This window comes from Lipomyces arxii (assembly GCF_038497795.1).
Source record: "Lipomyces arxii strain Phaff 12-163 unplaced genomic scaffold V1512scaffold_1, whole genome shotgun sequence".
Taxonomy (NCBI): domain Eukaryota; kingdom Fungi; phylum Ascomycota; class Lipomycetes; order Lipomycetales; family Lipomycetaceae; genus Lipomyces; species Lipomyces arxii.
In genome coordinates this window covers 314,358-338,952 of record NW_027117700.1, presented here as the reverse complement: position 1 = coordinate 338,952, position 24,595 = coordinate 314,358, and the positions used below count along the sequence as shown (strand labels likewise).

The 24,595-nt window shown below is 44.7% G+C and overlaps 13 protein-coding genes across 13 annotated transcripts; 6 read left to right on the top strand and 7 right to left on the bottom strand.

Moving 5' to 3' along the window:
- Positions 1–2,022: 2,022 nt before the first annotated feature.
- V1512DRAFT_256001 (DNA directed RNA polymerase) lies at positions 2,023–2,564 on the top strand. Its single transcript, XM_066914910.1, has 2 exons — positions 2,023–2,074; positions 2,126–2,564. Exon 2 carries the CDS (start codon positions 2,146–2,148, stop codon positions 2,365–2,367), a length of 222 nt encoding a protein of 73 aa, XP_066774053.1. The 5' UTR covers positions 2,023–2,074; positions 2,126–2,145; the 3' UTR covers positions 2,368–2,564.
- A 76-nt stretch (positions 2,565–2,640) lies between these two features.
- Positions 2,641–4,512, bottom strand: V1512DRAFT_256000 (uncharacterized protein). The gene is made up of 2 exons (XM_066914909.1): positions 3,999–4,512; positions 2,641–3,950 (listed from the first exon to the last, which is right to left on the bottom strand). Exons 1-2 carry the CDS (start codon positions 4,273–4,275, stop codon positions 2,860–2,862), a joined length of 1,368 nt encoding a protein of 455 aa, XP_066774052.1. The 5' UTR covers positions 4,276–4,512; the 3' UTR covers positions 2,641–2,859.
- Positions 4,513–4,743: 231 nt separating this feature from the next.
- On the top strand, positions 4,744–7,233 carry V1512DRAFT_255997 (uncharacterized protein). Its single transcript, XM_066914908.1, has 2 exons — positions 4,744–5,021; positions 5,070–7,233. Exons 1-2 carry the CDS (start codon positions 4,950–4,952, stop codon positions 7,086–7,088), a joined length of 2,091 nt encoding a protein of 696 aa, XP_066774051.1. The 5' UTR covers positions 4,744–4,949; the 3' UTR covers positions 7,089–7,233.
- Positions 7,234–8,125: 892 nt separating this feature from the next.
- On the top strand, positions 8,126–12,351 carry V1512DRAFT_201734 (uncharacterized protein; the record flags this gene model as incomplete). Its single annotated transcript, XM_066913225.1, has 8 exons — positions 8,126–9,737; positions 9,782–10,231; positions 10,274–10,483; positions 10,529–10,683; positions 10,728–10,997; positions 11,040–11,303; positions 11,350–11,601; positions 11,647–12,351. The coding sequence occupies 8 exons, from the start codon at positions 8,126–8,128 to the stop codon at positions 12,349–12,351; spliced, it is 3,918 nt and encodes a 1,305-aa protein (XP_066774050.1).
- A 102-nt stretch (positions 12,352–12,453) lies between these two features.
- Positions 12,454–13,574, top strand: V1512DRAFT_5313 (uncharacterized protein). The gene is made up of 3 exons (XM_066918429.1): positions 12,454–12,535; positions 12,590–12,659; positions 12,706–13,574. The coding sequence occupies exons 1-3, from the start codon at positions 12,490–12,492 to the stop codon at positions 13,286–13,288; spliced, it is 699 nt and encodes a 232-aa protein (XP_066774049.1). The 5' UTR covers positions 12,454–12,489; the 3' UTR covers positions 13,289–13,574.
- Positions 13,575–14,454: 880 nt separating this feature from the next.
- Positions 14,455–14,832, bottom strand: V1512DRAFT_201521 (putative transformer-SR ribonucleoprotein; the record flags this gene model as incomplete). Its single annotated transcript, XM_066913219.1, has 1 exon — positions 14,455–14,832. A coding segment is annotated over one exon (378 nt), but the record flags the coding sequence as incomplete, so codon positions are not given.
- A 2,145-nt stretch (positions 14,833–16,977) lies between these two features.
- On the bottom strand, positions 16,978–17,465 carry V1512DRAFT_255988 (uncharacterized protein). The gene is made up of 2 exons (XM_066914907.1): positions 17,363–17,465; positions 16,978–17,313 (listed from the first exon to the last, which is right to left on the bottom strand). Exons 1-2 carry the CDS (start codon positions 17,456–17,458, stop codon positions 17,047–17,049), a joined length of 363 nt encoding a protein of 120 aa, XP_066774047.1. The 5' UTR covers positions 17,459–17,465; the 3' UTR covers positions 16,978–17,046.
- Positions 17,325–18,674, top strand: V1512DRAFT_5234 (glycoprotease family-domain-containing protein). The gene has a single exon (XM_066918426.1). It carries the CDS (start codon positions 17,503–17,505, stop codon positions 18,661–18,663), a length of 1,161 nt encoding a protein of 386 aa, XP_066774046.1. The 5' UTR covers positions 17,325–17,502; the 3' UTR covers positions 18,664–18,674.
- On the bottom strand, positions 18,483–19,937 carry V1512DRAFT_255985 (26S proteasome subunit RPN7-domain-containing protein). Its single transcript, XM_066914906.1, has one exon. It carries the CDS (start codon positions 19,924–19,926, stop codon positions 18,685–18,687), a length of 1,242 nt encoding a protein of 413 aa, XP_066774045.1. The 5' UTR covers positions 19,927–19,937; the 3' UTR covers positions 18,483–18,684.
- On the bottom strand, positions 19,938–21,617 carry V1512DRAFT_255984 (kinase domain-containing protein). Its single transcript, XM_066914905.1, has one exon. It carries the CDS (start codon positions 21,345–21,347, stop codon positions 20,142–20,144), a length of 1,206 nt encoding a protein of 401 aa, XP_066774044.1. The 5' UTR covers positions 21,348–21,617; the 3' UTR covers positions 19,938–20,141.
- Positions 21,618–21,743: 126 nt separating this feature from the next.
- V1512DRAFT_255981 (Pkinase-domain-containing protein) lies at positions 21,744–23,182 on the bottom strand. The gene is made up of 5 exons (XM_066914904.1): positions 22,981–23,182; positions 22,803–22,937; positions 22,532–22,760; positions 22,366–22,485; positions 21,744–22,319 (listed from the first exon to the last, which is right to left on the bottom strand). The coding sequence occupies exons 1-5, from the start codon at positions 23,122–23,124 to the stop codon at positions 21,781–21,783; spliced, it is 1,167 nt and encodes a 388-aa protein (XP_066774043.1). The 5' UTR covers positions 23,125–23,182; the 3' UTR covers positions 21,744–21,780.
- An 83-nt stretch (positions 23,183–23,265) lies between these two features.
- Positions 23,266–23,894, top strand: V1512DRAFT_284423 (Longin-like domain-containing protein). Its single transcript, XM_066918021.1, has 3 exons — positions 23,266–23,320; positions 23,359–23,548; positions 23,601–23,894. Exons 1-3 carry the CDS (start codon positions 23,284–23,286, stop codon positions 23,863–23,865), a joined length of 492 nt encoding a protein of 163 aa, XP_066774042.1. The 5' UTR covers positions 23,266–23,283; the 3' UTR covers positions 23,866–23,894.
- Positions 23,650–24,543, bottom strand: V1512DRAFT_255977 (GGL domain-containing protein). Its single transcript, XM_066914903.1, has 2 exons — positions 24,187–24,543; positions 23,650–24,135 (listed from the first exon to the last, which is right to left on the bottom strand). Exons 1-2 carry the CDS (start codon positions 24,330–24,332, stop codon positions 24,015–24,017), a joined length of 267 nt encoding a protein of 88 aa, XP_066774041.1. The 5' UTR covers positions 24,333–24,543; the 3' UTR covers positions 23,650–24,014.
- Positions 24,544–24,595: the final 52 nt, after the last annotated feature.

The window sequence follows — 24,595 nt, the reverse complement described above, 5'->3', positions numbered from 1 at the left end:
CTCCACTGCGAGTCTCCGGTCTCTCGGAAGTTCAACTCTCCGGTTACCATTGATGACGTCTACTATGTTCTACACACTATCAAGATAGCTAGTCCGAATTTGAAAACTGTGCAAGCTCAGATCATCAGTATATTCATGTTCAGTAGTTTCAATAATAGAAGTATATAGTTGATTGCTTAGATGTTTTAATGTTTCTCTTCAAGTGCTCCAAAGAGCTAGTCAAGAATATGCTTTGTCTGTAATAAGTTATGTTATGTATAAACAGAATTGACAGGCAAAATTGTGCATAACTCGCGTAGAACACATACGACCACTTGACAAAAGTCTTAATACTGTCGATACGTACCAAATTTAACAGATACTTTAAAATATTTATGACTAAATTGACCATATTCTGAAGGCAAAAAAACAATTCATTCATGATTACAGACAAACGATGAAGAAAGAATTCTTAAAAGATTCTCAATGTGACTTCGGCACAAGCAATGTATGACTTTAAAATGTTAGCAGTAGACTACTAAACACAGAGCGAACAAAATCAACTCATATTTTCATATTTTTTTCTTTTTTATTTGCTTCTCACTTGTGCACAAGCACTGGCCAAGCTGAAGAGCTGCTTGTCACACTTCCCGCAACCAACAGCGATTCCGGACAAGGCCCGACTTCATCTCAACTGCAAAACCCCGGGATATGTAAGATCCAGTTCACACGACCACTGCAAGATCAACTCACTAGAAACTGCCAACCGGTCAACAACAGAGGGTCAACAAACTTCAACACCAAAGATATTGGAATGTATCTGCACCGTCGTCTGGGTGACCTTCTGAACTGCAGCCTTTTGAGACCCCGCTTCAGCAGACGCTACCGTAACTCCTGTTAAAAAAAGACGACCGAGGCGCACAGTAATCTAAGTATATGCAGTCAATCCCGAAAGGAATGATACAGTTTAAGACGCTTCAACAGAATATGAATAGGTAGCCTGTCATCACCGTAGCTCATATCCCCGAACAAGGTGGCAAAAAAGAAACCGACAGATCAAAGTCAGACAGAGAGAAGGCCGGTAGTGATCGCACCCGCGTTCCCTGGGCTTTCCATCCTTACCAGGGACACGTGCACCTGTTCGCCGAAAGATGCTCGGCCAGCTGAAAAGCCGAATGTACAAATTGGATGGCGGTATGAAATAAGACAGGGTCGGAAATAGACGATTGTTACCGAGCCCACAAGCCCTGTATAAGGAAGGGGTGGGGAGAAAGGCAGGAGGAACGGGGCACGACAGGTCTACCCCACACGGAAAGTCCAACCCGGTTCTAAATCACTACTTGAACTTTAGGCGTACTATAGCACATGTTAGAGTAAACAATTTGTTGTTGAGATCACAGTTCATTAAAGTACAGCAGAAATTAGTAAAACATAAAAATTTAGAGGCAGCCAGAGTAGTTTTAAGACTCGTAATTTGACGATACCCAGTCATGGCCGGCAATGTGAAAAATTCAAGTTTCCTGCTTTAAACTCGTCCACATAAATACTGTCAATCAAGTTGTATTGCATAAGATTGACGCAACGATGGGGGCACGAGCTGGTAACCGACGACTATGAATGAAAACGTACTACCGGCACAGTAACTGGTTCACAGTAGTCAGTCGAACTACCAAATCGCAAACTTATAACTACATCAATACAGTAAGACTTTTAGAAGTATCCGTCTATAAATAAGCTGCAGCCAAGTTCTACGTACAGTTACTAGTAAATAGCAAGTGCTTGTAGAGAGCATATATCGCATTGTTTCCGGTAAATACCGTTCAAATGTAAAGACAAAACCTCTAGTTCCAATTTACTCCCAAATCACATTTGCACGCAGAATAGATTATTGTGCAATACAAAAAATCCTCGTTAGAAAGAAAAGCGAATTTACATTGTTCTATTGTAGCGTGACGAACATCCAGCCTCACCACTTGCGGCTTGCTTTGTAACAGATCAAAAGTTTTATGAGTTCTCCCATCAGCTCTTCAAACCAACTTTCGTGTTGCAAACCAGCAGAACATCGAGTCAGATTAATTTGATTTATTTAATTCCAGTAAGTATTGCTTTTAAGACGGTTTTTGTCACTTTGCATTAACGGTAGAAGCATACACTCAACAAAAGAAAATGAATCGTGAAGCATTCATTCCTCCCACTTCTCAGGGCTCAGCCAGTGCTGCTGCCTCCGGGCGCGCATACCAGCCGATTGCTGCAATCACGTACTTGTGTGCGAGCTGTGCTGCTCCGAACACGCTTAACAGAAGTGATCCAGTCCGGTGCAAGGAGTGTGGCCATCGTGTTTTGTACAAGCAACGCACGAGACGCATGGTTCAGTTTGAAGCCCGATAGATGAACAAAAAAACCGAAACAACTATATAATTCGGCGTTTGTGGATTTGATTTTAAAAAATGGAAACATTTTGGCATTTGTCATACGTCGATGATATTAGCAAAGACGTATTGTTTAGTAGGCCAATTGACTCTCAATTTGTATTATAAAGAAGACTCTTAGACTGTCGTAAAATATATTAAGTGTTAATACTTGCGCTTAGCATGAAAAACCATGCCAAACCTATATTTAAATTCTTTACAGCAATTCCAAGTCTGGTACTCCTACAAATAGTTCAGTTAAATTCCAATTGAAATTTAAAATTACTATAAATTGCCCGCCCGTAAAATCCATCATCCCACAAAGTAAAAATGTTTGCACCAGTGTCTGTAGACTTGTGGTGCTTTACTTCCATATACACCTTGATACGCCAAGATTCCCAAACAAAAATGAACAAATAACAAGAACATGCTAATAACACACAATAAAGAATGTAAAGCAAAATTAAAAAAACTAATAGTACCGTGAATATCGAGACTGCTTTTCAGCGCTGTCCAGATTCTCAACATTCATGCTGCCGGCTAAAGACCCGTAAACACTTCGGATATCATAACCAAATTCGTCTGTACCCAGAACTGTTGCCGTAGCAACACTCTGTTGCAGATCGGGATCATCAGCTGGAATTGGATGAATGACATAGTTTGGCACGGAGGTTTGCACAGCAGCAGCAGCAGCAGCGGCCGCGGCAGAAGGAAGATAGTATGTAGCGTCAGCAACAAACGGGGCAGACAGCGCTTGATTAAAGAACGTGTCGTTTACATTCTCGATGTTGAGAGATCCTCTTGGTGTTCGTTCAACAACGTCTGCTTGAGAATGCCATGACTGTACGTCGTGCATCTGGTAAGATGGGTCAACGTCGACTGGTGCCATTCGTCCGTTCGCATCATCCAACGTCCTTTTCAGCTTGAACGTCCTGCCAGGCGGTGGTCTCTTTATTCTCTTCTGACTAGTTTCACCATTGTCTGTGCCTTCGTTTGGTTGTATGTGAATTGGATCTATTGAGCTCACGAGATCTTCCAGTGCTCTAGCTGATACTCCAGCTTGAGAGGCCACAAGGGATTCTACCGTGACATCTGATCCAGGTACATACAAGGCTAAAACAGCTGAAGCTATAATCAAGCTTGAAGAATTACCGGCAATCAGCTTTTTGCCAAACTCCGTGTACACTGAATTTGATGACATGTCAGCATCTGCAACATACGTATTTGAAGAGCTCGATGCAGCTTCACAGATCAATTGGTAATAAACACGGAGATGTTCTGGCATCTTGTAAAAAACTGATCTTCCATCTGCGTAAGAATTCCAAGCGACTGCAAGCACGTTGAAGTCTAACGTCGTAACTGGTCTGTCGATTATCAATTGCACAAACAAATATCTCTCCTCTTTAGAATAAACAGGGATTACAGCATATTTGCATTTTTGCCGCTTGGCTAGATATCCGTGTTTGCATCGGATCAATGGATCATATGGCAGCAGTCCGAGATCAGACTTGACCTCATCTGGTAAATCGAGATTAAGCTCAATATCTTTTGGACGATGCTGATCTACCATTGTGATCAGTACATATTAACACGTAATAGCAATCATTATACCAGGTCTCAGTAACGAATCAGTAAGATTAGTGGCTGGCACATCATTGATTTCATCAGGTGTGGTATTAGCAGAGGATACAGAATGATATTGACGCATAAAAATGGTGTTCAGCGATGGACGTCCTACTTTAGGACCATTGGGATTTGGTTTGTTTTTAGTGCCTGGTGGTCTTCCCATTCGCACACCATTTTTAGATAGCGTAGGCTGTTTATGCCTCTGTTTGGTATTACTGAGAGGAGTGATCCCAGCATGATCAGGATCCAAGTCGTAAGGCATGGCTCACAGAGGTACAAACGTCTAACCTTTTGAAATAGTAATATTTAATTAAAACCAGAACTTGGGTTGAAAAGAAGAGTCGGATAGAGCCCCGCATTGGAAAAGAGCATTTCGGAGAACGTTGAAAAATCCATTATATCATGATGTTGAGCGCCGCCGCGGAGAACTGCCATCATAGTTTTACATGCTGAGGCGGAGGCGGCATCGGGCGTTGGATGGAAATCTGTCAGATTTGACAGGCAAGAACTGGATTATGAATGGCAAAAATAAAAATAAGAGTAAAATATTGTATTATTGACTGTTTATCTATTAGCTATTTGAGAAGTAATTTATATATAACAAACAACAATTTTATATAAAATGTATATACTGTGTCTTCTTCACTATATAAATAGTAATTAAGGCCGGGTAAATTAAAACGTCGAAACTCTATTCTGATTCTTGAATACCCATCAAACTTTGGAGGAAATCGCTACATTTTAACATTGTGTCTTCCATAAGTTTTAATGCGTGAATAAGGCAAACAATAGAATAAAAGGACAAGAATAACATATGAACTAGCAATATACTTATGTCTGCTTAAGTTTAGATTGTTTTCAATTGAGACTAATGATTACAATTGCTTTTGGTGGCCACATACACATCCTTAATCACTATAGAATATATATACAAAGATGCCGGAATCAATAGATGGAGATTTGTACGTTCGCAATTTGGCTTCATTTATTCGGGCAAATGAACGACAGGTACGTGTACACCCACTATACAAAACTGGCTTTCTCTAACTACTTCAGCTCGCAAGCACCCGTCGGTCCGTTAAAGATACACCGTCAATTTTTCAATCGTCAATACAGAACTTGACTGTTCCTTCACGATCTAAAACTGCTAGAATTTCACTCACGCCCCATCATCTGTTCTATTTGTTGTATCGGTTTAAGGATCTCGGGCTGTCAGTCGGACCAATGTCTATTAGACTTGAAACTATACAGCCCGTAGGTTCACCGTCAAGTTATGTATCGTTTCTACACGATAGCTATCAACGTACTCTGAATCGACCGTCGGATGTGAAATCATTACAGAGTGTGTCGTCAATGAGAAGCACAATGTCAGGCATGTCTGCTATCTTCAGTATAATGTCATTCTCTTCAAAAGAAAAAATCAAGGCTACTACTGATGAAGACCTCAAATATTTATACTCAGCATTTACAAAAATACCAGCGTTGCGACTATCACGAGACCCAAAAGCCAAGGTGATTGATGGGTTTGAAGAGTTTCCGTTCGACAGGGCAGTGCCTTTAGTCACTTTCAAAAACTTATCGTCTTTGGATCTGGTCGATGTGGACATTCGAGCATTTTTTGGCTGGGATACGGTTTCTGAAAAAATTCGGACTTTGACAATCAAGCGAGGGCAAATGGATGACCCAATTGAGTTGATTAGCGATTTAGTACTGGACGACATGGACAGACGGAGATCACGAACTTCTACTCCGGTGCCGACGTATGCGGTAGCCAATGAAGATGCTGATAAGGAAGTTGCGTCAACATTGTTAGAACGGAAAACGTCACGATCGCGCGCGCGCACCAACTCGTTAAGCCAGGTACAGTCTTTATCAGCGTCTCCGGCTCGAGTACGTTCAATGTCACGATCGTCCACTGTACATCGAAGATCGAACTCCATGTCCTCTACATTCTCGGCCACATCGACGCTAGACGCGATGCCGACCGGCAACGCATCGCTTACATCTTCAAACTGGCAATTTTTGAAACATCTCTCGTTAAGCGACAATGGAATTTCATGCGTGTCAAACGAGTCAATGATTCCGCTGGGCAACTCACTCGCAACTTTAGACTTGTCACACAACTTATTAATCTCGATTCCCGAAGCGCTGTCATTCCTTAGCCTGATGACTTCGCTCAATTTTAGTCACAATTTAGTCTCGTCGTTACATTCATTAGCGCACTATCCTCTTCCTGCGATTACAGCACTTAACTTAAGAGGGAACAGGCTGACCTCCTTGGCGGGGCTTGATCGAATTGTGTCATTGGAGAGATTGGATTTACGAGACAACAAGCTGACGGATCCGACTGAGTTGGCACGGTTGACTGGTGCGCCAAATTTGAGTGAAATTTGGGTTTTGGGAAATCCGTTTGTGAAATCGCACAGCTCATATCGAATCACAATATTCAACTTGTTTAGAAACACGCCAGGATATGACCAAGATATTTTGCTGGACGGGAACTTGCCTGGGATTTTGGAACAGAGACAATTGGACGAGAGAGTGGAAGAGTCAGTACCACTTCCGGTGGCTAAAATGTCTAATGCAAATGAGTCGGTCAGCGAGGTTACGGCGGTTAAAAGTAAGGAAGAAGATGAAGATTTGTTACCTATGATTAAAGGTTTCAGTTTTCTGAAGAACTCCAACACTTTGACAAAGCCAAAGCGCACACCGTCCCCTCAAAGAGCGCCGCAAAAGAAAGACCAGACTGAAAATCTAATGGCCGCACCGACTGCCATAAGGCCACCACCGGCAATCAAGATCACGAACCCGACGCCACGAGCTAAACGAAGGCCCGGACGACGCCGGGTGGTTGAGTTGGATTCACCCGACAGCGGGGACGATCAGATGAGCACCAAGACCAGCGGCAGCGCAATCAGTTCGCTAAAGTCCCCCAAATCGTTTTCACCACCTTCTATGCCGCCACCAGACGAGCACGACTGGGCGCGACAGGGAGAAGAGTACCGCAAGCGGGTTGAGTCATTGCGGAATGATTTTGGGAGTGGATGGTTGAGTGTTTTGAGCGAGGAATTGTGAGCTGGCGTTTGTTTTAAAAAAGTTACGAGAAGTTTTGGTCAAGGTTGGATTGCATTTTTTTGTTATTGAGTGTATCGGGTGGTTTGCATATTGATGTCTGTAGGGGAACAGGGGATAGAAGGCAATATAATTTTAATATGAATTGGATTGATCTCTGTGTAGACGTGGCGTGTGAGTAGAGATGTAGAAGAGTGTATGTAGTGTGGTGAAATATCAGGGTCAGGGTTCACTAAAATCAAGTGAACTATGGCCAATCAAAAGAGAGTATTTAACAGTGTACAAAAAGAGTCGCGAACGCGACGCGACACGTCAATTAACAAGTAAAGTACGAACTGGTTTGACGAGGCGCGTATTTGGGTGGTGAGTGGTAGAGAATGATTGCGTATGCTTCGGTCTGTATGACGAATACCGGATATCAACATAATCGGCATTTAGCTGGCCAAGACTGCCAGTTGGACTCGAGAACGACCAATTTGAATGTAAACAAAGGACAGTACGTAATGAGATGGGATTGCCCCTGAATTTAGATGGGGAGCAGTCTTTATTTCGACGATTGAAGGTGATTGTAGACTTGATTTGTAGCGAATGACTTCAGGAATTTGGTTGATTAGATGACAATGAATTAAATAGAACGATTTAATTGTTTAACATGATGTTAATATTGAAACAGAAATGATATTTGGTGGAAATTGGAGTGATATCGCGTGTGTTCACTATGAGTACACTATTCACCACAATTACATAAACCAAAGTACTTGTGCTCACGTTATTTAAACGTTCCAGTTAAAATGTGCTTTAAAATGGTCAATTGTTCATAATTTCAAAGTATCTAATCCCTGTAAAGACCGATTATTGCTCAACATCGTCTAGTGGCTCTATAAGATCAAAGCGGCTCAGCCTTTCTTCCACACTCACTCAATCAATCATTACATACTGTTTGATCCCGGTTCATGTCCGGTAGATGTGTGATTGAGTGTTGTTATATTTGGATCTTTTAACGTATTTGACTGGGTTTGAAGGTCAGCAACAAGCACGAAATGGCAAACAAACGCAAGAGAACGCGTAAGCGTGGGAATGACGACGATTTTGACATGTTGCCTGATACAAGAACGGCGAAAAAGAGGGTGAATTACGCTGAAAGCGATGATAGTGCTTTTTTTGATGATGATTTGGATGTTGACGAGATTGCCGAAGAGGAACCAGAAGAACCAGAAGCTGAAGAGAGTCAATCTGAAGTTGAAGTCGCAGCACAGGAGGAAGATGAAGATAATGATGATGACGAAGATGACGATTATAACGAACGACGATCAACAAGGCAGAATGGAAAAAGTTTGAAGGTTAAACTGAGATTGAGATCTAAAGGTCGTGCGGTCACGAATGGTGATGCGCGTTTTGAAGAACGACAGTCAGTAGCAGAGGCGGAATATCATGAACCAGAAGAAAAGGAAGAAAGCGAAGATGAACTGTTCAAAGACGAAGACAACGATGCTCAAAAATCGCGGTCGTCACGGCGGTCATCAACTCAGCAAAAATCCACGTCTGCTTCTGCCGGTCGTAAACTGTCTTCGGCCTCAATCAGGCAGCAATTACTCCAACAAAAAACACAATCATACAGACCAACCTCTTCAAACAAGCATTCGCGGCATACTTCAGAAGACGAAGATGAAGAGTTTTACCTTGAGTCATCTTCAGCAGACGAAGATGACGATGGCGAGGGGTCGTCTTCAGAGTCCGAAAGCGGCTTTGTTGTTCAAAACGATTCAGATTTTTCAGATTCGAACACGCGGCGACGAAGTCTTCGAACAAGACCAAGAGTAAACACTCGATCGCGTGATCATCAACAAGAAGAAGAAAATGAGGATCGTGATTTGACGCTGGCCGAAGAGCTAGCCGAATTGAATGATTCACAAGAGCCGACTAGACGGAAAAATCTACGCGCCAGACGACAAGTCAATTATCAGATTTTTGCACCACCAGTAGTTGACAATTACGATTACGATGACTCTATGCCGCCTGTCAGTCGCCGGACTACGGCCTCATCTAAACGATTACATTCTACTTTCGGCCCATTTGGCGGTGCAGGAGTTCCATCCATATTCGGATTACAACCTCGAGACGGCATCAACGGGCTAGAAGCTGCTGGCGGGGCCGCAGACTCTGACTCGTCGGATGATGAAGCTGGCGTCAAAAACTCGGCAAACCGGGCCCAGACGTTAGGCGATCTCGAACAAGTCACGAATCCTGCCGGAGGTCTTGGTCTTGTGCGCAAAAATAACTTGTCTGACACTGACCCGCTTGGAGTGGACATGAACATTGATTTCACTGCTGTCGGCGGACTGGACGATCATATCAATCAGTTAAAAGAAATGGTTGCGTTACCGTTGATGTATCCCGAAGTATTCCAACGGTTCAAGGTGACACCGCCGCGAGGCGTGTTATTTCATGGCCCGCCTGGAACCGGAAAAACGTTGTTGGCCAGAGCGCTGGCTGCCAGTTGCTCAACCGAGGGACGCAAAATCTCGTTTTACATGCGGAAAGGTGCTGATGCGTTATCTAAATGGGTGGGTGAAGCCGAGCGGCAGTTACGGCTGTTATTTGAAGAGGCAAGAAATACTCAGCCTAGTATTATCTTTTTTGACGAGATTGATGGTGTGTTGCGTATACGAATCGTGAGCAAAAACTAACAGGAACAGGACTGGCGCCAGTTCGGTCTTCGAAACAGGAACAGATTCATGCGTCTATTGTGTCGACCTTGCTCGCATTAATGGACGGCATGGATAACCGCGGTCAAGTTATTGTTATTGGCGCCACCAATCGTCCAGACTCTATTGATCCCGCTCTTCGTCGACCAGGCCGGTTCGACCGTGAATTTTACTTCCCACTACCGAACTTTGAAGGCAGGAAAAAAATTGTCGAGATTCACACCAAAGGCTGGGAGCCGCCGCTTAAGCCAGAGTTTGTGGCCGAAGTCGCACAGTTGACGAAGGGCTACGGTGGTGCGGATTTGCGAGCGCTGTGTACTGAGTCCGCCTTGAACGCGATTCAGAGACGGTACCCTCAGATTTATAACAGCAATGAGAAGTTACTGATCGATCCGTCTACTATTAACGTCTCGCCACGAGACTTTATAGTTTCTGTCAAAAGTATGCGTGTATAAGGTGCAATGTCTTAAGCTAATGGTGTAGAAATTATTCCGTCTTCTCAACGATCAACCGCTTCGAATGCATCACCGTTACCCAAACGGGTTGAGCCGCTGCTTTGGTCTGTGATGGAAGAAATCAAGCAGATGCTGAATCATTTGATTCCACGGCGGAAAAAGTTGACGATTGCAGAAGAAGCCATGTACGAAGAAGACGTGACAGACAACGGCTTTGCACGCGAGAACATGATGCAAGGTGGGTTTGGCATAGACATTGCTCTGGGTGTGCTGACCATGATAGAGTTTGAGTCTGCGAGAGTGTTTCGGCCACGACTGCTTATTTCGGGAGCGAGCGGGATGGGACAAGAATATGTCGGCGCAGCAGTGATGCAGTATCTCGAAGGCTACCACGTACAGACATTTGATCTTGCTACATTACTCGGCTCGTCTACGACGGTGAGAACAAAGTACTAGTTTAAAAGTTGAGTCTAACAAGGCAGACTGTCGAAGCTGCGATAGTGCAGCTATTTGTTGAGGTCAAACGACATACGCCAAGCGTGATTTACATCCCAAACATTGACTCTTGGTACCGGACTCTTTCTCCTTCGGCGTTTACGACGTTTACCGGTCTCGTTCGGGGCATCTCGCCTGTTGAACAGATCTTGCTGCTTGGCATTGTAGAGCGCGAGTTTGATGATTTGGAGCGCGAGGTCAAGACGCTGTTTGGGTTTTCAAGTGCCAACAGAATCAACATTCCACGTCCGACATACGTAGGTTTTTTCAGAGTATTGTGTATATGGCTGACAAGTTAGGATGCGCGATATGGATTCTTTGCAGACATCGTGCGGCACATTAGTAATGCACCGACAGAGTATCCTGACCGAGACAACAGACGCAAGAGGAAGCTCGAGATCCTCCAGAAGGCGCCTCCCGATCCTCCAAAAATACTGTCGAAAGCCGAGTTAGAAGCGCAGGAAGAAAAGGACAAGCGGCTGAAGAACCAGTTGAAGATCAAGCTTAGCGGGCTGATGGATCTGCTCAAAGTACGGTACAAACGGTTCCGCAAGCCTCCAATTGTAAGTTTTTTCGGCGACACAAATTGATAAAAGCTGATGAGGTTAGGACGATGACTGGATCGGGTACTTGCTGGACGGAAGCGAATTGGATCCGGAGACAGAGCACGAGTACGTTGTGGCGGAGAACGAAATGATTTTGCAACGCAGCACGGGGAAGAAGTACCACAACATGGATCTGGACGTGATTGAAGAGCGGTTGTGGAACGGGTACTATTGCATGCCAATGCAGTTTCTGAAGGACATATCGTACATTTTGGAAGACTCAACCGTCGGTGGCGACCGAGACAAGATTCTAAAGGTACGTGGGGAAAGCAAACTTAAAGAGGATGAGCTAATGAGATAGGCGTCGGAGATGTATGCGAATGTACAGGTCTTTGTGGACGAGATTAGCGACGCGCAATTTCTGTTAGATTGTAGCCGGGTTTACGAGCGTGAACAGCAGCGAGCACAGATTTACAAAGATAAAATGGCGCGCAAGATGGCAAAGGTGCTTGAATCACAAGGCGAGGTAGGAGTAGTGGCGCCTGAAGTCGTAATTAACACTGTGCCGCCGGTCGGACCGACGCCGATTGAGCGCATGTTTGATGACGATGAGCATGAGCCGGTGACAAATGGCGCACATGAGAAGGAAGACACGATGGATGTTGACGGGTCGAGTCCAGTGCCTGAAGCGCAATCTAGAATTGTTCCCGAAACTGTAGCTCCCGGGCCAGAGCTTGAACCGGTGCCAGTGCTAGCTGGGCCAGAACTGATGGTGAAGAATGCGCCCGAGCCTGTATCTGAGCTAGAAGTCAGAGAACGAACACCGAGTCCCGAGATTGAGTATCCGCCACTCGAACTCGACAAAGCCAAACTATCGAGTTTCCACGCGACTTTAGCTCACTCGACTGACGGGTTCGTGGTCGAGCAGTTGGAACAAGTCAATTCTGCGCTGATGGACGTTGCGTACCGGTGTCGATCTAGCTGGGACCGAAACGATGTTTTACGGCAGGTAATTACACGTCATGAACAAGTTGTTCATGATATTCGAACCGCTCTGTCTGAATGATTGTTTTGTGTAGGTGGGATATAATAGAGCAATGAACGGTACAAACCCCATGAAAATGTAATTAAGTGTAGAAAACAAGATTTTGCAGGGTTCCTTTTTGACTGTTTTGTTTCAACGAATTCATCGAAAATAACGAAAATGTCGTCGACGGCGGATTATGAGAATGGATCACGAGAGTCGTACGGTAAGCAATATGATGATTTATCGATGGAGTAGTAGACTGACTGATTTATTAAAGATCAATCTTACGATGACCGACGATCAGCATCACCAGTTCAAGATGAGAGACCTGCGGAAGTAGACTATCGGTGTGTATGACTGTTTTGATCCAATCACGAGGTACTAATGACGCAGTCTTGAGGAAGCCGCGAATCCAGGCGACAATTTGTTCGTGACCGGGCTGAGTGTCCGAGTCAGCGAGGACATGCTTCGCGACGTGTTTGCTAAGTACGGTGAGGTTGAGAAGTGCGAAATCATGAAGGACCCACACAGTCGTGAGAGCCGCGGGTTTGGGTTTGTGAAGTTCGTCGATGCCGGCGAGGCGGATGCTGCGCGCGAAGGGCTGCAAGGGTTTGAACTCGAAGGCAAGCTGTTGAGCGTGCAGGTCGCGAAACGCAACCGGCCGCGGTCGCCGACGCCGGGGAAGTATTTCGGGCCGCGCAGAAGGGAGAATAATAGTGGAGGTATGCGGAGAAGACCGAGATACGATGACAGGTACCGTGGCGATGACAGGGGGGATAGGTACAGAGATGAGTACCGTGACCGGGATAGGTACTATGATCGGGACCGTGATCGCGGGGATAGGTACCGTGACTCGAGGGATGACAGGTATCGTGAGCCTTATCGTGAGAGAGAGCGTGGGGATCGATATATGGACCGTGACCGTGGCGAGCGATACAGTTCGTCGCGATATGATGACCGCTATGACCGTCGTTAGGCAGATGCCGTCGTTAAGTGTATGAAAAAGAGTAAGTTTTTTGCTACGAGACTGCCTGTAGTATTTCGCGCCAGTTTGATTTTGTTTCTATTTTCTCAGTAACTTTGCACAATCGACAAATGTTGTCGGGCTCAAAAAAAAAAAAAACAATGTGTTTGCAGTCAAAATGTATCTTGTATCAGCTATTTCGAATCACTCACTTTGTATTCAGCACTATTACAGTCAGTCATAAAGTCAACAGTTTACAGTATGGTATCTCAATATATAAACAGCAAAATGCGATCGAATTCGGTAAATTATCCATAAACAACATTCCCTTACGATAAATCTCTGTATGATTCTGTTTGGTCTGTTTTCTTTTCTGGATTCTAGTCGTGAGTCTGAGTTATCTGGTAGTATTAAGTGACAGATGAGTCTGGATGAAATTGACTTGTTGATAGTCTGGATTATCTACAATGCATAATAAAAAGATCTGATTTGATCTGAGGATTGAACTGAGGAAAAGAGTTGAATATAAAAGAGTGCTTTTTGACTAACTTTGATATAAAAACAATTACTTGAATCATGTTTGATCAAGACCGTTCATATCTTCGTTCACGATCAGAATAATCTCTGGAATATCGTCTCTCTGGACGCGAATCAGGATAATCGTAGTACCGAGATTGATTAGGGCTTGCTGAAGGCCCGGTCGGTGGAGCCCGTGATCCACGATACTCTGATCTCTGACGGTCTCCCCGGTCCCCTCTGTCCCCGCGGTCGTACGAAGGCCGATCAGAAAGTGGCGGCCGGGCGTATCTGTCATCGCGCACGTCGCGCACGTCGCGCATGTCACGTATGTCGCGTATGTCGCGTACGTCTCTCGTATCCCGCATGTCACGTCTGTCAAAATCACGATCCCGTCTGTCGTATTCACGATCTCGGTCTCGTCTATCCGAATACGAGGACGAGCCATATCTGTCCGGTCGATCGAACCGGTCCCGATCGTATCTCTCGCGTTCATACCGGTCAGGTTCACGTCTATCGTAATAATCGTACCGTCTGCTGTCGAAATCGTCACGTCTGTCACGGTATCTGTCCCGGTCGTCGCGTCTGTCATACCGGTCTCGTCGGAAAGAGTACGGTCTGCGGGACGAAATCGATGATGACGACGACGGCCCGAAATACTTGCCCGGAGTCGGCGTTCTCGGCTTGCTTCGTTTCGCGAGCTCGATCTTGATGGGTTTGCCTTCGATCGGCGCACCCTGCAGCGCTTCCATCGCGACCGCAGCTGAGTTCGGTTCCGTAAACGTCACGAATCCGAACCCGCGCGATATCTTGGTGTGCGGTTCACGCATGATATTGATGTTGTCGACCGTACCGTGCTCGCCAAATGTGACTTTCAACACGTCGTCGGTCACGGATGGGTCGAGTCCGGACACGAACAGACTCAGACCGGGTGCGTCCTGATCGTCGTCATCGTAATCGCGGGCAGGACGGGGAGGTGATGCGGTCTGGCGGTCTTCGTAAGCGGATTCGACAGGAGGATCGTTCCAAACGTCAGTCATGTTTGATTGTTGAGTGCGTGGAAAGTTGTGAACGAAGTGTGAAGAATTTTACGAGAAATTTGCGCTCGTGTAGATCAGCCGCGGCGGAGATTAATAACCCTGATTAACCCTGCTGAACCCTGATGAACCCTGACGTCATGGTTCTTAGTCTACTATACCTCAGTCCACTACAATTTATGAAGGTATGAGAAGTTCTAGCGGTGAACATAAGTTGCTGGTATTGACATAAATGTGACTACTAACATGACTGCTATTGACATAAATGCAAATATAAACAACTTGATCTGAGTTTCAGTAACGCCAAGTGAAGCAGTATTATAGAATGCCTAATCTAAGACGTAAGCTAGCGAAACAGATTGTGTGTAGACTTATAAATTGAAATTGTTGTTGAAGTGAACCATGGTTATCTTGATTCATTTGCCGTTTAGTAAACGAAATGCTGAAAGTGCCTTGATAGGCAGCGATAAAAGCTTACTGTAATTCCGTCAACTGTTTCTGTGATATTGACGTAATTCAGGAAACGAAATTGAAAGTGTACACATATCAAGTACCAAAACGGTCAACAGGTAAAATATCAGAAAGATCGGACTTAAATCAGATTAAAAGGAGGACTAAAGTAGAAGAATGTCTTAAACAGTTGATCACTCAGACTGAGACAAGCTTTTGTCTATTGAAACTCAGACTGATACAGTTCTATCAATTGATAGATTATCCAAAAGTCCATCAAGACTAACAGGATCCAATGTGCTCGTGACAAAGTCATATATAGCATCAGTCAACTCTGTACAAATAGAATTACATAGCATATAATAAACAGACACAATAATATCGACAGAACACAGTGATACCTATCCCATCTGAAGATCTCGATCGATAACAGAAGGCGTTCAGCCACGTGAAAAACAAACAGAGACATGACTTACCACGTGGCAAGATAGACAGGAATCGCATAAGACAGTCAACAGTATCTTTGAACAAGTCCTATGAGTTGAAGCTCACTCATTTAAATATACTTCGTCTCGTTCAGATCATCCAGAATAAGCATATTTATAAAAATATATAAATACATAACTATATACTAAACGAATTTAATTAGAATTTATTTTATTTCTGCTAATAACACATATGGACGAAGTAGAAGTGGTGGACGACCGATTGATAGCACGTGACTATAATTAGTACTCGTCTCCACAGAGAACAATACTATCACGACGTGCACAGCTTTTAGTATTGTTGAACACTGTACACTGTTCAAGACAAGTCACTGTAAATCTGTTTAATTTGTTTATGTTTATGTCATAATCTGTTGTTAATCTGTTGTAATTTCCCTTTTTATATGATACCCGTATTCTGATTAATACAAATCCGGTATCGTGTCCATCTCAAAGCCATCACACACTACCCCACAAACGGAATCGTTTTGTGGCTACCATATTTTACAAGTCGAAATCTGTCATTTTATGTTATCAAAATTGTCATTTATTGAAAGTTACCGAGCTTAACTGTGCTGAACGAACTGGCCGTGTCTCGTGTATCAATTTAGGGGTGAGAGATTACATGGCTCAATTTACGATCAGCAGTGCAAACTATAGCATGTAAAGTTGCATTGCATTTCGTTACACGAAGTATGAGATGACTTCGCTTTATTATTGTACTTTGATGTACTCAATTGTACTTAAATGTACTTGGTACTGCTGCCCCTATTATCAACTGGCTCTTGATATTGTTCAATTTGTTTTATTTCTGCTGAAAGAGAAAAGTATAAAGCCCTGTCCTTTTCCTGCTTCTATTCTGTTTTTTCCTCATCCACTCTCACTACAGTCTTTTAAACACTCAAACTCAGCCAAACAAATATCAGAAATGGAATCTATCACTGTCATTGTTAAACCTGTCGCTGTCTCTTCTGAGACTCAGACTCAAGCCGATAGTATGTTCTTTTACAGTGTTCTACATGAATATATTACTAATCTCATTAAGGCGCTGCTTACACTTGCGTCATTCTCTAAGTGCTTTCATTGTAACTTGAAATTGTCTTTCTTGATATATTAGAGAATTTCAGATGCCGTGTCTGATCTTCGGATTATTTTGTTTGATTTAAAGCGTTAGTTGTATTTTTTTTGGAGAGTTTTTTGGGAGGTTTATAGTATTGTTCTATAGGCACTTTAAAGATAATCAAGAGAATTCTACATTAAAATAGACAAATCATCGCAGAAATCATAGCCTGTTTATAACACTCTTTGCGTGCTCAACAGCATCATTCGCTTGTTTAACACCAACCCATTCTGCTCTTGCCAGTCCAGCAGTCGGAAGCACGTTCGACTTAATCAGCGCACTCGTCTCGCTCCTGAGTCCTACTGTGGTCTTCTCAAGCGCATCGTAAAACTCCCCCACGTGTTCACTAAACTCTTCTTTTGTGTTATCTTGTACTGAGTTGAGTACTGCCAGTGATTCTGACGCGTGTTTGAGTATTGACACAATACTCTGTTCCTTGTCAGTCCAAGCACATCAATACAAAACCAACCGAACAAACCTCATCAAGCTCTCGCAAAGTCTCGAGATGTTTTGCCGCCTCTTCCGGATTTAATTGTGAGGGTCTAATTAGATCATCCATTTGAGTGTGTACCATCGTGAACTCTCGAGCCTCAGCCTCACTCATTTTATATACCCACTATGTTCTCCACCACACGCACAACACTGCACCGGCCACCTCCACGGATTCGCTCGCTTGTACGGACACTGCGTGTTCTTGCAATTGAGACATCATGTGACGATACCGCGGTCTGCGTCTTAGACCACACGGCGTCGTCTCCACCGGAACTCGTGTTTGATGCGCGAATGACACTTAACTCGGCCCAGACCGGCGGGATCGTCCCGGTCCAAGCCATCGCTCATCACATGACCTCGCTTGCCCCTCTGGTTGCATCCGCGCTGGCTACCCACCCGTCTCCACCAGATCTTGTCTGTGCCACACGAGGACCGGGCATGCGCGGCTGTCTTACGATCGGACTCGAACACGCAAAAGCGCTTGCGGTTGCGTTCAACGTCCCGCTGGTCGGGGTCAATCACATGCTCGGACATTTGTTGGTCCCGCGCATGCTCGCGCTCGACTCACCGCGGTTCCCGTTCGTGTCATTACTCGTGAGCGGCGGACACACGCTGCTGGTGCACTCTTCTTCCGCGTTGACCCACGTTATACTGGCTGAGACAGTCGACATTGCGATCGGAGATGCGCTCGACAAATGTGCGCGTGTGCTCGGGTTTTGCGGCGTGCATCACGCGGCCCAACTTGACGCGTTCGTAAAGAACGTAAACAACACGCGTCCAGTTAAGCCAGACGAAATTGCACGTGATGGAATCAGAATGAGTTTACCAATGAAGACGAAACCGAACAGACCGCAATCGGCCGCGTTCTCGTTTGCGTCGTTTGAGACCATGGTCAAGTACGGCATTGCGGACCGGACCTTGAGCGAGCGCGAGCGCGAAGTTGTCGCGACCCAGGTCCAGCGCACCGTGTTTGAGCACTTGATTGATAGGACCCGATACGCGCTTTCGCTGTTCCACCCACGGCCGACGCGGTTCGTTTTGTCTGGCGGTGTAGCGTCAAACAGCACGTTACGAGCGATGCTCGAGGCGGCATTTGCAGACGTTGAATTTTACTTTGTGCCGCCTGCGCTTTGCATTGACAATGCGCGGATGATTGCATGGGCTGGAATCGAAATGTACGAGGCCGGATTACAGACCGCGCTTTCTGCTACTCCGATAGGCAAATGGCCTCTTGATAACATGGTCGACCACGCAGATTCGTGGATTCTACGTAAAAATGTAATATAGACTTGTACCATAGCATTGACTTTAACTCGCGTTCACTTCCAATCCACCGCTCAGTACATTGATACTGACCAGCAGCAATTTCGCATTCCGCTCGTACCCAGTCGCGACTGCCATCGCATGCCTGTACGCGTTCGCACGCTGGTCATCCACATTCGCCACAAACGTCCCGTCGTCAAGCTTTAATTTGATCTTGACTTTATCTTGCTCAATCAGCTCAATAATCTCACTCTCGACCGTGCCGACGTCGCACCCGAACCGGACTGCCATGGTAGAAAGGTATCCTGTTTTGTACCCGCTGACGTACTGCACGTAGCAGTTCTCGCGCACCTTGCTTAGCAGCTTGTCCACATGGCCGCTAGCGTAAATGTCAAGCTTGTACTCGAACGCATGCGCGTCCAAAGTCGCAAACACTCGCTTGTAATCAAACCCAATGAATGACTCCAACAGCTGCCGAATATGCGGGTGCGATTCGGACAAGTCCTTGTAATTCCCGTCATTGTCAACCAGGTCCTTCAGCGCCGAACGGGAAAACGTCGCAATCGCACACAATCCGATATACAACCCAATGTCCGGCATTGACGTAAACTCTCCAACTTGATATTCTGTCTCCTTCGTGAACGCTTCCGCAGGGACCTTGAGCAATATGTTTGCCGCCGCTTGGAACAATCCTTGCGAGAGCGACAGTAATCCCCGAACAGCGTTCAGATACGGCGCAATCTCGTCTTTCTTAGACGGCAGTGCGTCAATTCGTGAAAGCGAGCTCTCGACTTGCGACCAATTTGACTGCAGCACCGCAACCCTTATCATGTCCATCGACATATCCTCCACATGCTTATGCGTAGTACAGTACTCTCGCTGCCTTGAATAATACTTGCTCGCATTCGCTAAATCACCAACCGACAGATAGAAGTTCCCCAACTCGGCATTGCCCATCCGAATGCTCTCTTTGATCAAGTTGTTCTTGTAACTCTTAAGTTCCAACTCAAGCTTGTCGCCCGTGATCCGGCTCTTGTTCGTCACAGTATCAATCCACGCCTGATCTACAGCCGCAAACTTGTTCGAAGGAGAAATCTCCTTCAACCGCTCGACCGTGTCTTCATATCGACTCACATCCAGACTCTGCTTTAGTCGTGTAATCGCAAGTACAAGCGCGTTCTCAGCTAGTTCAGGGCTTTTGTCGGCAATAAACAGGAGCCGATTAACGGCATTCCGCTTTGAATAATTCTGAATATACGCTTCTACATCAAACTGTGCTATTTCCATGTCGTCACTTGTCTTCATTGAATGACCGAACTATACTGTACATAACAAGATTCCATCAGTACGCCGCACATATCCCTAACCCTTATCCGATACTATATTACAAGGCCTTTGTACCGCTGAGAACTACACAGTTTTATCAACTGAAAGGCGACACTCCGCGACTCAATCAAATCGCAATTTTCATTACGGCTCATCCCGCTAGAAAAAAAAATCTATCAATGACCTTCACCAGCATCACACACTGAAATCTCTCGCCCCCATTCTGAATTCAATACCTGCTTTCCAGTGATCCTTCTACCTGGGTGCGGGTCCAGAATAGAGTATATTACGTTTCTGCATCTCGCACGTTCTAGTTGTTCGATAGGCTCATACCCGCCCTCGTCCTTGCGTCCTTGCAAGTACTTGCGGTAAAACTCATCCTCCTCTTTCTGTGCAATCTTCCACAAATGTCTGCCAGTGCGCATGGCCATGTAAATCACTCCGGTCGCCCATATGTCGACCGCGCGCGGATCAAACTCGTCCTCGGTGTACTCTTCAGGTGCAATGTACGGCGCAGAACCGCAAACCCCGTTCGTCAGATGCACATCTCTTTCCCATGCCATCCGGAAACATTCGCCGTTACCAAAATCTGTAATCTTCAATCCACCATTGGTGGTCAACAGTAAATTTTCTGGTTTTAGATCGCGATGCGCGACTCCCATCTCATGCATGTACACAACACCGCGCATAAGCTGTTTGAAATAACAGTCCGCCTCTATAGTCTCAAGCTTACCGGACGACAAAATAAGAGTGTACAAATCTCCGCCAGCACAGAACTCCATGACCTCACAATACTCGCCACGATCGTCTTGAATAAGATCGAGCGTGTGGATCACGTTCTGGTGCCTTAGCGATGACGAGATACAAAACTCGCTTGTCAGTCGCTTGGTATATCGTTTCTGTGATTCAGACGGCCTGCGCTTGAACTCCTTAACTGCGTATAGCTTTTCGCCAGAGCCACTTTTTGGATCGACTTTGTGTGATATCCGCACAACCCCAAACGCGCCTTTTCCGATAATTTCATGACACTTGCCGTACTTTTCAACCAGCGAAGAAGGAGTGGTGTTACTTTTTGCCGTCGCATGATGATCTCTTTCAGATCTAAGCCAGCTCGACACGAGCGACAACCCTTGAGCTTCATCAACGTTTGAATCATCCTTTTTGCGAGCACCAACCATATCTCTTAACATGTTTGATAACTTTTCTTGTCTTTTAGCAGACTTTAGAAAGTGCTGATGAGTTTTGCCGTCTGGAGACAAGACAAACCGACCTACCGAGTGCATTCGCGTGACAGAAGATGCTCTTGATGGAGCCTGAGACGAAGTCTCTGAGGCTCCATTTGAACGCGAATTCGCACTCGGATTCTGATTCAATTTGAGCATAAATGTCGAATATGATTCTGTATTTTGTATAGTTAAATGTACTCGTAAACCGCAGGATTGATTGATTGATGAAGGGTCAAAACATCATGACGATTAAGTTCAGAAATGATCAAATAAAACTTAAAAAACACAAAAATGACCGCCGAAGCCAGTCCGGACTCTCTCTCGCTTTTCCTTTCTAAACTAACAAAAAAACAAAACAGCCTTTTTATTCCCCCTTGACTGTGCGTGTTGTTGTTGTGTGTGTGAGTGTGAGTGTGAGGGAAGAAGGGAAAAGGGCGGAGGGAAAAAAATATAAGCGGAAAGAAAGCGAAGCGGAGTCAACGGTAGGGCCCTAACCCTGTTTTAGTACATGTGCGTGTTGGTATGCGCGAATTCTGATTTGATTTTACGTAATTTCTAAACTGGTTCAATTAATGGTTCATTAGTTGGTTCACAAACTGGTTATGGCTAATGCGACTTCAGATGCAGTCACATAATTAGCATCGACCATTACATTCTCGTCTTCACTAACAAGAACATCTTCGCCTTCAGCTGTAACCCATGGATGTATTCGTATTTCAGACAGTGTGATCCGTCGTTGCTGGTCCTTGTCAAGCATTCTTCCAATCAAGTCACGTAATTGCAAAGAAACGTCTTCTCGTAGCTCATATTCGTCTTCGCGTATCGCACGAGCCAGTTCAACAGGGTTAGCATACGCCCACGGTAATCTGCCTGTAACAAGACAGAACAGGGTTACACCCATTGCCCACACGTCTGCAGCGCGACCTGAGATTAATGCGCGGTTGTTCATCTCTGGTGACATGAACGCAGGACTGCCGACCCGTTTGCTGCTCATTCCGTCCCCTGCTCTGTCGCCAGCTCGGTTAAACATCTCGGATACACCAAAATCGACAATCTTGACTACATCGTCATGATTAAGCAGTAAATTGTCAGGTTTAATGTCACGGTGAATGACTCCTCGTGAATGCACTTGCATATCAATACGTGGTTATCACAAATTATGAATAATACTCACAATATTCAATTCCTAGTACCAAGTCACGGAAATAAAGACGGCATTGCTCCTCATTATACGGTGTTTGAATCTCATCTAATGTAAGCTTCATAAGCACTCCTTTGCCGCACCATTCCAACACTTTATAAACTCAGCATGATCCTAATCCACATCAATTGAAACCCACCCATAAACAATGAGTCACCATCCGGATCATCAAGCACTTCAAACAAGCTTGCAACATTGACGTGGTTTAATCTCTTGAGAATAGCGATCTCGCGTCGGACTAGATCAAGTGGGTTACTACTTGACACCATTGGACTTGATGGTGGTCGTGGACTTCGAGGTCCTCGCTCACGTAGTAACGCTGCTTTGGTGAGTCGTCGCAACTTTGATTTAGAAAATTCCTTAATTGCCTGAAGTTGTTAGCTTTATTCTGCTTATCTACGCAGACATACATAAACTTCACCAGTTTTGAGATCAACTGCTTTCCTAACCACTCCAAATACTCCTCTACCAATCTCGTCCAGTAACTGATATTGATTTATGAATTGCTGTTCTCCATTCTCATTTAATTTCGCATTCAAAGTTTCCTATACAATCAGCAACACTCCTGCCTGAGACTATATCACTCACTCGAATTTGCCCTCCCTCGTTCGTGCCGGCGACTCGGACATGTTGTCGCCGAGGAGATCTCAGACCTGAATGCTCACTTAACAACAGTCCATTCTCCTTCAGTACCACGAGTGGCGCCGGCACGTTTTTACGTGAAATGCTCATTCCCTTCCGACCTTGTTCCGTAATCAATATGCAATATTTTGAATTCCCGAGATTCACCAACGTCGAGATCAACTATCCCTGCATAAATGCTACCATACTATGTATTTATGCTAACTTAATATTTACGCTGCTCTCCATGTTGAACAAGTTCGTTAAATCATGACAATCTACAGTTTCTGGATATTCGACAGGCATTGTGAGTACATCGCGTTTTAATGTGTATGCTAATAACAGGCGATTGTATTTTTTACAAAGACTATAAACGTCCATCAAGGCGGTTGCAATCAAAACCAGAAGTCGACAAGGACAAACACCGAGGAGGTCCGGCTACAGGCACTAGTCCACTTAGTGTAGATGACGATGCAAAGCTGATATTTGGAAGTGTCTTTGCCATTCGGAATCTGATCACTAAACTTGCGGGGTCGTGAGTATTTCAAAGTTTCCAATTACGTTGAATATGAACTAATCAGGATCAGAAAAGAGAGCTTCTTCGCATTCAAAACATCAAAATACAAATTGCATTTTTACGAGACACAAACAAATTTACGGTTTGTGATGATTACAGATACTGAAGCTGAAGGTGTCCGGCCGATATTAGAACAAGTCCATGCCGGACTGTTTGTGGAATATGTCATCAAAAACCCTCTTAGTCCAGCAGAACACAGTTTTGGTGGTGTCGATAATGAACTATTTAATCTTGGTCTTGATAGGTTCTTACAACCTCTTGCGATGTTTGAGTAGCCTTCAATTGAGCTGTATTATATCCCTTTTCTTCCCCTCACTGTGTAGTCACACTCCATTTCTCGTACCCAAATTCTCGTACCCAACGATATGAACCTTGTAACACCCTTATAAACTCCATATGCCCACCTATGGCAATATGCCAGTACTTACATAATACTACAGCATCCACCTTTAGATGGAGGAGAATACGGATCCTCCCTCTTATCCATAGGACCCCAAACACTCGGCACCAAAAAATCTTTTGTATTCTTCGTATACTGCATAATCCTATTCTCATCAGTCCAAACAACTTGTACACCACAATTATTCTTCACTCACGATTGGCATGCTTCACTAGTCGGCACTCTAGGCCTGTTTAGATCCTCTTGTAACCGCACAACCAGCTCATTCATCCGTTTGAGCTTCAAATCAAGTAACGAAGCTTTCCGGTCTCGCACCACTCCAGCTGGTGCTACACTCACCATTTTCACCCTTTTCTCTGCGTTTTATGCTCAAAGACGTGGAAATGCCTAAGAAAGAAGAAAGCGCTCCTTTTTGAGGTTTGTTTTCGCCCCTGATATGCGATCACGTGATATATACAGTATTACTGTTGCTTTTTTCACCTGTTCTTTGCGCTCGGTTTTTAGGTATTAACTATAGTATTTAAGTAGCAAATAAATGAATAAATTCAAGTTGTAGCAAAAGCAAAATAAAGCAAAATAATAAATATATTACATAAACTTTTAGT